At 32.9% G+C, this 13,985-nt stretch overlaps 1 protein-coding gene across 3 annotated transcripts in view; it reads left to right on the top strand.

Moving 5' to 3' along the window:
• LOC132706999 (UDP-N-acetylglucosamine--peptide N-acetylglucosaminyltransferase 110 kDa subunit) overlaps positions 1-13,985 on the top strand; it is a 68,587-nt gene that overhangs the window by 38,217 nt on the left and 16,385 nt on the right. For 2 of the 3 annotated variants that reach the window (XM_060678608.1, XM_060678609.1), the window contains one exon: positions 12,047-12,242. In XM_060678608.1, the coding sequence (XP_060534591.1) occupies positions 12,047-12,242 (196 nt within the window). Of the gene's footprint in view, positions 1-10,908; positions 11,038-12,046; positions 12,243-13,985 lie in introns of those variants that run through there. The other variant, XM_060678610.1, reaches the window with a different exon arrangement.

The raw sequence follows: 13,985 nt of genomic DNA, 5'->3' as shown, positions 1-13,985 counted from the left end.
TATTGAAAATATCCGCTCCCTTTTTTTCCGCTCCATATGCAAAAATATTCATTTTAAATATATATATTTATAAATTTCGTCTGCAAATATTCATCAACTTGGAAAACTTGAAAATCCTGGAAATGCCCGCTTAATAGAGTTTTCCGTTTTTCGCATTTCCGGTTTCAAATCCGTGACTTGAAAATATAGCGTTACAAAATTTTGTAATTTGCTTGTCGAAACCTGACTTAAAAACAGAGCTGCGAGGCAGGGACTTTTCTATTGCTTCGAACTCTGTATGCGATAAATCTGTCAAAGTTGCCGGATTAGAAGAGACAGCCCTATACGCGGTAGTCGGTTATAAGAATGCGCATATGAAATAAATGTCCTTGCTTGGCCTGGATTTCATAATAAAATTGCCGTATTACACACTCAATTTGGAGATTTTCCGATTGCCCTCCGGCCCGACCATTTGAAATATTTCGTGGATAGTCGGTTAGGCAAAACAACAAAACCGTTTTACGTACCCAGATAATTGAAAATCGACTTTGCTATATCCGTGACCATTTCGTTCCGCATAGTCACTGTTATACGGAATTAATTAAAATTATAAGTAATAACACGAAATATTAATGTATTGTTTATTAAAAATTCTTTGCTATATTATAAAAATAAACCCTTGTAGATAATGTATAAATAATTATAACCCATCTAAAGTCTGTTCATAGATATAAGAAAGTGACTAACTAGCTGTAAGAATGAAATATGGCCGAACAGGTCCGTACTTTGCTTAGAAGTTAATTATTTGGGGTTTTGTTAGGAAAGATACTGAACTGTATTTATTTATTTATGGATGTTTTTTTGTTTAAATCTAAAATAAAATTACTAATTATTTTTATAACCTACTTAAATTACTTAAAATTATTCACATAATATTTCAGTATCACTATCGCTATCATCGCTTGTTCTAATTATTATTTGCTCTATATTTATTGCAATATGGAAGGGGTTTTAGCCAACTGTCTACTGTGATAACTGGCACTGTCCATCGCAATGACGCTATTAGGAGGAATGTTTGGAACTACTTTATTTTTAAACCAACTTTCAAATAAATCAGCGGTGGTGTCTTCATGGTAATCCAGAGAAGAATCTTTTGGCAGACAGAGAAAGTCTATTTGGAATCCAACCATCTTTAGAGCCCGCATGCAAAATAGCTGTGTTGTTCTCTGTAAATCCTAATTTTTTCTAGATATTTCAGTCGCCATTTCCGAATTCTAAAAGATTTCATTAAAACTTGCCTTTTGTCAGTTTTTTTAATTCTTAAACCCATGTGTTGAATACTTCCATAAGGTACTTCTGTCACATTTAACACCGGTTTCATCTTTTTAAGTCTCCTAATTAAGATATCTAATGTAGGCACGCTTTGTTCCTCGTATAACTGCTAAATTTTACGCCGTATTATATCTTGATCACTTTAATCTACACTCAAGAAAATGTCAGCATCGCTTGTTTTTTTCCTCGCTGAAATGGGCTTATTCACAATTCTCCATACAGTTGATGTTGAAATTTTCGTCAATGTGGTCATTTCTTCTAAAGATGCTTGCTTGCTGGCGCCACGTTCAATGACAGTCAAATAAACCTTGTTTATAACTTCCTTAGTCTTAATAGAATAGTGTTTTCTACCTTTGGACGGGAGCATCTTTTGAGATACACTAGACTCGCACATATTTTGCATAATTCGCACACGATTCAACACACGCTCTATTACACACGAAACAAGAATGATTACTAATAAACTTAAACTAAGTAGTATACCAAACCAAAGGATATTAAACACAGGTAGGTATAAAATTATTTTCAAACAATTTTACCCGAATTTAAATACCGAATCCTTAGGTAATAATCTTGTTGCATTGTATGTTAATGACCACCCTTGGATAATCCCATTCAAAAGCAATTGGTCACTTTCTTATATCTATGAACAGACCATACCTACTTTTACAGCTATAATTTGTATAAAATTTGTAAACCCATATTGCATTTCAAAAAATAATTATATCTTTTACTGTTAATATTACGAAATATTAAACTAAAATAGTTATTTACTTAAAAGTTATTTTATTATTAATTTTGAAATGTAATTTAAAAACGGGACATTCTTTTTAAAAATGTGTCTAGATATAATTTATATTTTTTTAGCCAAAAATAAATTTAATTAAAAACGATTACCAACATTTTTCTATAATGGTAATTGCAATGTAGTAATGGCAGAAAATAAATCGTCACGTCACTGTTTTTTCTCCACCTAATTAAATATAAAATTCTGTATCGAGGCCGTAAAATTTATGGATTCATCAACTTCGAGGGTTTCTTATTTCCGAATCGTTATGGTTTCTATAAAATCTTATTTACGTAGCGTTCGTCCTTTAGCGAGAATAGCCTCTGTAAAAATAAATCCGTTATGGCACATTGTATATACAGGGTGGACCAAAATACGGATAAAATTTCTTGTAACCTATAGCCAGTGATAGTAGATACTTCTTCGTTTAGGACTTGATGAGGATGTTTGTTAAATATTTGCCAAACCTGTAAAGATAATTTAAATTTAGAGCTGTTGCTAAGTTTTTGAATACTAGAACGGAAAAAATTGATGGTATTGGAGAATGGGGAGAAGCATTGTCTCAATATTTTTAAAATTTTTATATTGTATTATATTATTTTACTCACTTAAAAAGTAAATATCTAACCTAAACTAACCCAAGCAATAAAATACAAGCATTCCTTGACGTTGTCTTGACGGAATGCATTTCGGCAATTGCATTAAAATAATCGACATCCATCGTCTACCTACTACCATGATGTCATTTGTCTGAGTGTGTCACGGACTTAATTTAATTTTCGTGTTTTAAAAATTTAAAAAAAAATTGACCGTTCGAATATTTGTAAAAAATGTCTTGTAATTGACAATTTTCATAATTTCAATGTTCTTGACTTTGAATGCCACAAAACCTCCGAATTTTGTAAGAAAAACAAATAGGTTTTTCAATTTCAACAAAACTATTATTACATGAATACTTTTTCTGGTTTTGCCCTAGTAAATGGTAATCCGTTTTCTCTACGAGGATGAAAGAACTAGCACCGAAATAATCCGATTAGATATGTCGCAGACCACCGAATTGAAAATGCGGTTGCTAGTGTCACGTGTGTGCTCAAACCTTTCCTATTAAATCAAAGCAAAGACTTTTCGCGAGTTCGATGGGATTTGCCAAGACTCAAAAGAGAAAGGATAATCGATACGATCGAGGCCATGGTACATGAGGTCATTTCAGCGTCGCCGGAATTTTCCAGAACATTACAAGCCTCAAGTGATTTTAAAGCGGCCAAAAGTTGTATGCGATGAGAATCTCATTCATTCACCCACTGGGTTTGGTTCTCATCTTTTTAAAATGGTTTAAGGAAATCTAACAATGTACATATTTCCATTTTGTTTTTCCAATTTTTCCTATTTTGTTTATGTGTCCAACAAAAAACATTGGAAAAGACTCTGAAAATATCGACAACATCTAACCAATGAAATGTTTTTCAAATTATTTTTATTTAACGTCTTGTCGTTTTTTTTTTCAATGGATATTGCATTGCATCTCTCTCCTGCCTTCGATTTTTCCTTCGATCAGCAGATGTAGAATTTGCCAATGAAGAAGTCCAACGTATTTTAAGGATTGTGCGATATAATAATAATTATCATCTTTATTGTCTAACAGATTGCCATCCATTTAGAAGACAATTTTATTTTAAGAACTGTAACTATAATAAGTAGTCAACTATATTCACTCCAGCAATTATAATATTTCAAATTTACATTTAATTAATGTTGTAAACTGTGAGCGACTAAGACAAAAATTCAACATCATTACAGAAGTCATTAAATAATTTCCTCAACTGATAGAGGACATCTTTAATAAAAAAAATGGTCCTTGGAGTTACTAGGTGAAAGTTTAGCTGGCTCAGCAATTCAATGCAATCCACTAACGAATTGCAAAGAAATAAAAGGTACCTCCTACCTCGACCTCCTACGATTCAATAGTGATTCAATTTGAGTGATGTACGTACTTGCCATGGTTGCCACACCGTTGAACCGTATTCTAGTTTCGAGCGCACATAACTAAACTATACTATAACACTGTTAAAGTATGTTTTCTTACAAAATCTCTCCCTATGAATCCCAGCATTTTGAGTGCACTTCCACAGATTTTATCCACATGATTTGTGAAGGAGAGTTTTGTGACAAACGTTACACCCAGGTCTTTAAAATTGTCACATTTTCTTAATAATGCGTGATATAGATGGTAATTAAAAGTTATAGTATCAGTTTTGTTTGAAGATGTCATTGCGAAACATTTATCTGTATTCGGGAGTTGGTTATTGGAAGCACACCAAGAACCAATAATCTCCAAATCATTCTGCTGAGTCATACAGTCGACCACAGTATCAATCATCCTAAACAATTTCACATCATCAGCAAAAAACAAAATTTGACTATCAATGTAAGCTACTATATCATTAATGAAAAGCAAAAATATCAATATCAATGGCTAAGCTCTGAAGAAGCCAAATGATTGGCGAAACGTCAGCAAGTTCGACTCAGCAAAAATCGACGCAGGAGGAATCCAGAAGTTTTGTAAAAAGTATTACAGTAGCCTGGGAAAGTTTCTTTAAAAAAATAGTAATAAATGCATTAGAAAATCCATTCAACTCAGGTATCTGTTGTTGAGGAGTATAGTATACCCACCCAAAAAACTTGACAAAAGCATTATCAATCTCTTCAAAGCTGGTGTAACTCTCTTCCCTGTAAGTGAAAATCTGTGGCAATTCCGTATATGAGCACTTAGATCTACTAAACTACCAGAAAGAAGTCGGATCCTCTGCGACTTAAGGCCAAAATCGGAGCATGTAGGCACTGTCGAAAAGGCAGGAATTTCACTTTTCCAATAAGCAATTAATTAATTATTTACAGTTTCTTTTTAATTTTTAACAGTGATTGAGAACTGATACGGCCAACAACTGTTATAAAGTGAAATATTGTATTATGCAACAAGTTTGATAAACGCCATTTTCGTCACGAGAGTGTTTTAACGCAAGCCCACAAATGTCAAAAAACATCACCATCAGCGTTTCAAATATACCGAAAACATCCATCCCATCACTCCCAGCCTGCGGCGAAAGTACCAGCAACTTCCAAAATGACATAATGCATTGTTAAGTAAAACTGAAATTTAAAGGCCACACTTTGCTCCCGCCTAATCAGTGCATAGTTAAGTATTTTAGAGTTAGGAAGTGGAAAAATAATAATTATAACACAAGTTATATTTTTAATAAATATTTTCAAATTTTGAACAAGTGACAAGTCTGATTTGGAAATTCCTGTGTCAGCCGGTAAATAGAATAGCATAAAAACGACTTTTATTTTAAACTTGGCAAACCGATCAAGTAAAATATACATTACTTTTCCACACTTATTAGATTAAAAATAAGTATGCCTGATTTTTATATTCTTTGGAATAACTTTTAACCGATCAAGTAAAATATACATTACTTTTCCACACTTATTAGATTAAAAATAAGTATGCCTGATTTTTATATTCTTTGGAATAACTTTTGGACTGAACATCAAAACCTGGGCCATAAGCAATATCAGCGTAATTACAATGCAAGAGAACCAAAGATTGACATAGCTGTGGACATTAATTTTCTTTGAAGTATTTTGGAGATTTTGCTCTTAAATCTAAGGTAACTATCAAAAATTTTGCGGTGGTTTATATTTCGAAACATTAGGGATTAAAGCATCGATAAATACGCGACTCGGTCCAAAAAATACGGCAGCGGATTTAAATGGATGAATATAGACTTTTTACGCGATCACTGTGTAGCATTAATATGAAAAAAATAGATTTTATATCGATCAAGCGATATTTTTTGCGGATCTGTCGACTTCGAACTGAAATGGTGCATCTTTCCATATCGATCGGTCGTAATTTAGGAGTGACAAATGCACGCGTCACTCTAGGACATCGGGAAATGGACGTAAACTGGGTTACATTAATATTGCAATCGCGCCCATCGTACATCATCAGCGTCTACTGTGTAGAAATATCATTGGATGTGTTATTCCTCCGCACAGCTGGAAAATAACCGGTGACGCAAACGGTACACTCATAAGTCATTCTAATAATAAAACGTTTTGTCCTCACAGTCGGCCCGCCCCTTGGACGTCATTAATCCTCTTGGGTCTTGCTCGAGTCTTGAGACCTGCCATCCATTTAAATTACAAGCGTTATTAGTTTTGGGGTTTTGAAAAATCGTTTCCACAAATGGTGGAAAAATATTTAAAAATTGCAATATTACCCAACACATTGAGTTAACTACTTTTGTTACTTACTTTACATATATATATGTATATATATATATATATATATATATATATATATATATATATATATATATATATATATATATATATATATATATATATATATATATATATATATATATATATATATATATATATATATATATATATATATATATATATAATTTCTAAATATCATATCAAAGTTCAAGGCTTCTTCATACAGGTTGTACTTTGACTTTTGAGCTGGGCATTTTTCCGTCATATTCATAGAGAAATGAAATAAGAAGTAAAAATGGAGACATATCTACAATAATTTAATACACATTGCAATTGCATATCTGTTTTTTAATTATTCTGTTCACATACTGTACCGACGCCACTGATAAATCTAGATATTTTATAAAAGATACAATAAAATAGGATTTTCTTACAACTTATAACAACCCGGATAACGAATCATTTGTCAATATATATTTATATAGGAAATCAGGGCTTATGATGTGTAGAATATCCTTTATATTATTACGTTAATCGCGGTCTTGACCTCTTTTTCTATGCTATTGTTGCATTTGTGTCTTAAATTTTATATCAAAATTCAACGTTTAGCAGAAACATGCGCATCAATATCCAGCTCCTCTTTCGTCAGCACTATTCTGAGATGAATGGACGCGACCGCTAAAATGCGTATAAAATTTTTCATGTGGCTCGCACATTTTATATTATCTGGCACGTCTTCAAAGCAATTATCAACCATAACGCATAATTCGTTTTCTGTTGGATTCGTCGGCCAATTTTTTCCCGTCGCCAAAGAGTTGACGTCAACCGCGAGCGTATTCGCAAAATTTATACGGTCAAGGTCGAAAATTTTGGATGCTGGCCGCCACGCGCGGTACGCCGTTTTTTGAAGATTTTCCTTTGAAAAAGTAGTTACTGACGAGGCGATCTTAACGCAAGATTGATTGAAATCGCAGTTTTCCTCATTCTTTTGATAATTTAGAGAAGAAATTTTTAGTAGAAACATGTTGTGGAAGTCATAGAAGTTGAAGTTGATGAAAGTGAACTAGCGAAAAGCTGTCCAAAGGAGAAGTATTCGGGTTCTTGATGAAGTCGACCCCTTTATCGTATCACCTTTCTTAATCTGAAATAAATTGTATATTATATATATTATGACAAATTATACATCCGGCTATATTTTGACGCCCACCTACAGGATTACATGAAAACATGCAAAGACAGAAGATCCAAACGTTTCCGAGTAACCCTTTCGTGTTGACTATTTCTTGATGTAACCTTAGGTTTGTATCAAAATATGGAGCCCTGTAAATTATTCTGTAATAATTATTATTAATTAACTACTTGTCTTTATAGGAAGGGCAGACTAAATAAATTGACCTAACACCGAGTGATCTTACCCGCATCTCATAAAAAGTAAAAAATGTCTTCTTCTTTGACTAGAGCTATGCCCTGTTTAATCTAGCTAATAGCGCCTCTTGTGAAAGAGACGTCCAGCTATCTCACCATCGTTGTAAGGGCCTGCTTGGTGGTCGTCTGGTGCCGGGATTTTGTGTCCTTGCCCATTTTGCTATTATTACTGGCCTCATCCTATCCACGCTGTCTCTCCAATAGCGTCTCCTTGACCTAATCCGTACGATATCTTCTATATCTAGTTCTGTTCTAATGAATTCGCTGCGCATCCGATCTCTTAGAGTCACTGCTCTTATTTTCATTTCCGCTTTCTATATATACTGACTTTACTTTCAGCTGACATATCCAGATCACTTCACTGGGTTTATTAAATTCTGTTGACTTCTCAATTGGCTGCCTAAGAATGAATATGGCGTCCATTGGGGGTCGTTTTTTTCTATAACCTTGTTTCTCCTCAGAAGTCATTGCGTTAAGGTCTTTGTAAATAGCTGAAATTGAGACCACAATAGAGTTATTCCTCTATAATTCTTATATAATTATTCGGACCCTTTCTTGAATGCCGGAACGGTTATTCAAATTTCAATAGCAGTATTTAGTATCAGATAAAATTGTAAAGGATTGAAGGTTCCATTTAAAATTTTGTCGGTAGTTTTCCCAAAATATTATTGGAAATATAACAAGAAATTTGAACCAACTTAAAAAATATATTTAAAAGTTTTGGTTATTTTAGAGCTTGTGTGTTTCGCATGAAATTTAAAATGTCTAAAACTTTTTAAAATGTGTAAGTTAATTACAACTTTACAGTTAACTTTTCGCTTTATCTCTCATATTGCTTTGGGTGAGTTAGATAAAGATAAGAAGGCCAGTCCGTAATTTCCTTTTAACAAGTTTATTTGGTTCACTTTTTCAATTCATTTTGTTGCAGTAGATTTAAACCTACCCATATACACTAAATGAAAAATGAATACGACAAAAATTTTCGATTTTAACGATAATTTTAATTGAAGAGTTCTCGTCTTAACAGAGGGCGGGAAGTTGAAGTAATTGAAGATAAAATGCCGGTTAGTAGGTACAGGGTAAAACGTATAGAAACTCTTCTTCGAGTCACGGGGTTTCATTAAAAGAACATTTCCAAAGTTTTCGTCCAACTGCTTTAAAAGTTTACGCTGCAAAAACCGATTGTTTGAAGATCCCTCTCCCAGCTTTGTCGTAATTGACCTTTTCTGCTCCATTTTTGTGTCGGAAAGTCGCGGACTCGCATTAAAGATAGAAAACCGATCGGGTTTTAAAATTAAGTTTAGTCAAAACGTGGCGAAATAAGGACACACGAACGCGCTTTTATCATGTTTTTTCTATTTTTTTTTTTTTGCTTTAATTTGATGGTGTCACGCGAGCTTTTATCGGGAAATATCACCGGACGACTGAGAAAACAACGGCACAATGGCATTTGTTCGCCGGAATTAATGAATATATAATGATGACAAGGGAAGTCACACAAACAAACCAACTCTACGATACTTTGGCTGAATGTTAAGTAAAACCTAATGGAAGGCAATTGGTTCGTCCCAATCGGTAGATGTGTTACCAGCTTATACGAGGGGTGTTCAAATCGTGCGACTTTCTGCTCGGACTTTGGAATAAGGATCATTGTGACGTATATAATAAATTCTGCTACGTTTACATAAAGTGGACTTTTAAATAATGCAACGTTGCCCTCCCGTATAACTATATTATGCCACTGATGCCGACATTGAAGCATAGAAAGTCTTTAATTATTTCTGTTCTTTTATGAAAATAATGGAATATATATGTTGTTTTTCTTTATAATGTCAATAAAAATAAAAACATGTTATATATTTTTAAAGTCTTTTCAGACATGATCATGTACATGTATTTATAAATACTAATATTTGTGATACAAAATCAATAGAAAATAGTCAAAACCCTATCGTCTTGCCCCGTTAAAACCTGAACTTTTGACATTGGTGCGAACTATATGTTTAGCTCAAGCACTGGGATTTATTGGGACACCGGGTTTGTTTTCTTTCCGTTTCAGCATGTAGAACCTTGACGATTTCGAATCGACCTTGGTGAATTTATCGTTTCCACATCATGCACACACATAGAAATAAAAGTGTGTCATACTCGGCAAAACAAATATGATGAACAAACAACAAAAATAAGGTGGTATCGATTTTTATATACGGCGTGTAATTTATTATTCTTCCAGGGTGTCTACCTAACTTGTTATCACTGGTTAGTTTTGGTGAATTAGAAATGAACTGCTCTAAAATGTGTGCTATACAGGGGTGTGCATAAAAAAGACTAAAGCAAAAAAGCAGTAATATATCAGTGATTGCCATACATGCAATTTTTACATTTTTAAATAATCCAAAAAACAATTTTATAAAGTTTTCGCTCATTCGGAAATTGAAAATATTGTGTTTCATTTGTAATAATATATGGTGTGTATAAAAATCCGGCGTTTTACAATTTTATTATTTTATGTTGAAAATTTTTTATTTTTCAGTTAGCCAGTCTCTGATTTTGAAAGTACGATTGGTAATTTTTTCATGCAAAAATTACTAATTGAGATAAGCGTTGGATATAATTTTATGCTGATGTGACAAAATAGTAGATGTTTTTATTTTACGGGAAAAAAAAAATTATATGCAGTTCCACCATTACTCACACACACTCACATTTGGCTTCACCTGTCGCAGTTTTAAAAAAGAATATTAAAAAATTATGTAATTTTTGAAAGTATGGCAACATATTATTGGAAAAAGTTGTTTATTTTTTTATTGTATGATGTTTTTCGAAACATTTTAATTTAAATACTTTAACATAGTTTTTTTTAAATTTATCCAAAACATTCGATTTTAAAGAAATTATTAAACCAAAATTACTAATTATTGATTAATTAACTAAACATTATAATAAAAATTTAATAAATATATAAATAAATGTATTTTTAAAAAACAAAGCCATTAATTTTTAAATTTAGCCGCAACGCACTGTTGTTAAGTCGGCTTATTTTTTTTTGATTCGCCTAGTATTTCAACGACATTGACTGAAAATTTCCAGAGTATACTAAGCACCTCGGTAAGAACTACGACAACAATCGAGACGTTTAGATAAAAATCATGATTGCTTAGTTGTTTTGGTTGGAAAATTGTTCACCGGGGTATGATTATCGATGCTATTCTACTGCATCTTTTGCGGTGAGTCAATATAATTCAAAATTTCATCCTTTCGGCACGTTAAAATGTTAGGTTACCCTTGTTTTTCTTGTGTTTAAAAAATACGTTGTGCTTATCGCAATAGAAAATGCAAATAAAAGTCTTACTAGTAACACACGTTTTACACTTCACTTGAAGTGGAAAAGCCATTAATCGATAAGTAAAGCGTAGTATGAAGGAATTTTTAAGTTATTATGCGAGTTATTAGTTAGTGATCCACAGTTTATGCTTCACTCGATTTTTATTGGCCACATTTACCTACAAATGTATATTTGAAGTCATACAAATATAAATACCAAAAAAAATTCATCAAAAAATCGAAAACAATAAGAAAATAATATAATCGTAGAATATTTGAGAGCAGAGGAGCATTTTCACGTTAAAATTTTAGTTCCTTATATTTGTGACGAAACGGCACATAAGGTCCTATTTCTCGCTCGTTTCATGTCTATCCGAATAAAAGAGAATCATTTACTTCCAAAAACCCAATCAAAGTTTTATCAAAATAGCTCTGTCGAGGCGGCGTTCCTCATGGTTCAACATTCGGCTCAATCGTTGAGCTGACCCTGACTTGGCTAGACGCTTTAGACTTGCGTCTGTTTAGTGCATAAGAGTGAAGAATTGAGATTGAGTTATTAAGTTAAAATTATTACAAGTTTTACGTTACTTTTAATATGTTGATGCTGTCATGAACTATGTCAGGAATTTGTTGTTGCTTGTATCCTATCCTTGTCATCGGTATCACTTATTTGTTAGGAGTATGTGTGTTAGGTTTTAGAATTACAATTATAATGATCCTCTGCCTAATATCATAAGCGCGCAAGTTTACAGACCGTTTTAAACCTTTTAAATTTGACAATTTCAATATTTTTATTATTTTAGAGTGTGATTTCTTGTTCGTCTATTCTTCAGTCTCAACTCTGCAGAGTTTAAAGCTTTAATTCTTTTTTTGCAAACACGTCCTTATTTATAATCTATTTGTTTGTTTCAGAGCGGTAGCAGCGTACCTCAGGGCGCTGAATTTATCGCCAAATAATGCGGTCGTCCACGGTAACCTCGCCTGCGTCTACTACGAGCAGGGACTCATCGATCTGGCGATCGACACCTACAGAAGAGCTATCGAGCTACAGCCCAACTTCCCGGACGCATATTGCAACTTGGCCAACGCGCTCAAGGAAAAAGGACAGGCAAGTGTAGGCATAAATGCAGAAAACTAATTTACCAAATTTAAAAAATGAATATTCCCAGCAACCTGCAACTAGTGGAATGCCCAGAAAAGTTAGGACATTACTGAAATGTCACAGTAAAATCCAAAGGCTTTTCGGTTGCCGAGCTTCAGTTTCGATTTATATTCATCATAGAAAAAAAAACATTTTCCATAACGAGGCCCCGCAATTATAAAACAATAATATAGTATATTTTAATGCAGAGTTAAATTAAAATAGTCCTTAAACTTTTAATCCAAACAAAAAAAATTGAAGTTAGAAGTCGGTAATGAAAGAAAAGACGAAACATGAAAACCAATATTAGCTCTGGACCATTGGATTTGTACCTATGTACTAGATAGATACATGCCCACGGCATCTGAATGGACATAAAATCCTTTAAATTTTTTGTTTTTATTAGTTAGTGTTTTGGTTAACGAAGTCTATGTCAACTGCATGTCAGGGAAAATGCCAATTTTCGGATAGGGTGAAGTAAACGTATTGTTTTAAATAAGAGAATAATAAAATACTATTTTCAAAAAACTAATAGAACAAATTAGACAAAAAATTGACGATTTGTAGCTTCTAAAAAAATCAATTCACTAGGCTTTGCCAGTTAGTATTTTTTAATTAGTTTTTTCTGTTATAGTTCGATTAATAAATATTTGTTTTACTAAAACAGCTTTTTCCAATTTGTGTTTTTCATTATTTTAATTTATGGAATTAACCTAAAATATCAACGAGCTAACATTTCGTAATGTATATATAATTTTTTGTGGCTTTTAGAAAGTATACATTTTTTAATTTCGATTTTTATTTATCATTTTCTTCAATAGTTTTTGAACCTGGTTAATATTGTTTATATTGTATTGGTACAGGTTTATGCTAGAACGCTATGACACTCTATTTAAACTGTGTGACTGATCATGAAGTCTTGGTAGACTATACTAACTGAAGATAATTTCCAAGTGGATAATTTAGCCGAGTTAGTTGTTTTTATGTTCCTCGTGGGATCGTTCTAATTCCTAGGGTTACTTTTTTCTCATTACAATTACATTTTTGTTATTGTTTTGTCGTATTTTTTGTTGTCTTTAACAGTTTTTATATGTTTTTCAAAGGAACTTCCACAGGCTGCAGTAATACTTTTTACAAAACTTCTGGATTACTCTTGCGTCGGTTTCTTGCTTGTTTACAGAAAACGTACGCACACAGACCGATACCTTAATGCATGGTAACATCACTATCCTGCCCAAAAATCATCGGTTATGAACTCTCTTGTTTACAGAGCCGTAAAACTATCTCAGCCCGAGTCACTGAAAACAGAATTAAAACACCTTACCTCTGCTCTTCTCTCTAATAATTTCCACATTAAAGATATTAAGTGTTCCATCAAAAAATACACTTCTCCACAACCTTCCAATAGCAATGAGGCCGAAAGCAATCCTACACTTGCCACTGTGGTCTTTCCTTACATTCAAAACATCACTGACCACATATCAAAAGTTCTAAAGAAGTATAACGTCAAAACCAAAATGTCAAAGACAAAATTCCATTTGAGATGCCAAGAGTTTGCAGCATTCCATGCATATGCGGCAAAGAATACATTGGACGAAAAATATCAAGTAGGCTTAAAGAATATGAAAGAGCCTTACGACTAAAACAAATGAACTCATCAGCCGAACACACTCATGAAACCCGGCATCAAATTTTATTCGATAAAACTAA

Source organism: Cylas formicarius, unplaced genomic scaffold, assembly GCF_029955315.1.
Source record: "Cylas formicarius isolate icCylForm1 unplaced genomic scaffold, icCylForm1.1 PGA_scaffold_9__14_contigs__length_23061073, whole genome shotgun sequence".
In the NCBI taxonomy this organism is placed as follows: Eukaryota; Metazoa; Arthropoda; class Insecta; order Coleoptera; family Brentidae; genus Cylas; species Cylas formicarius.
This window is presented reverse-complemented; position numbering and strand designations above follow the sequence as displayed.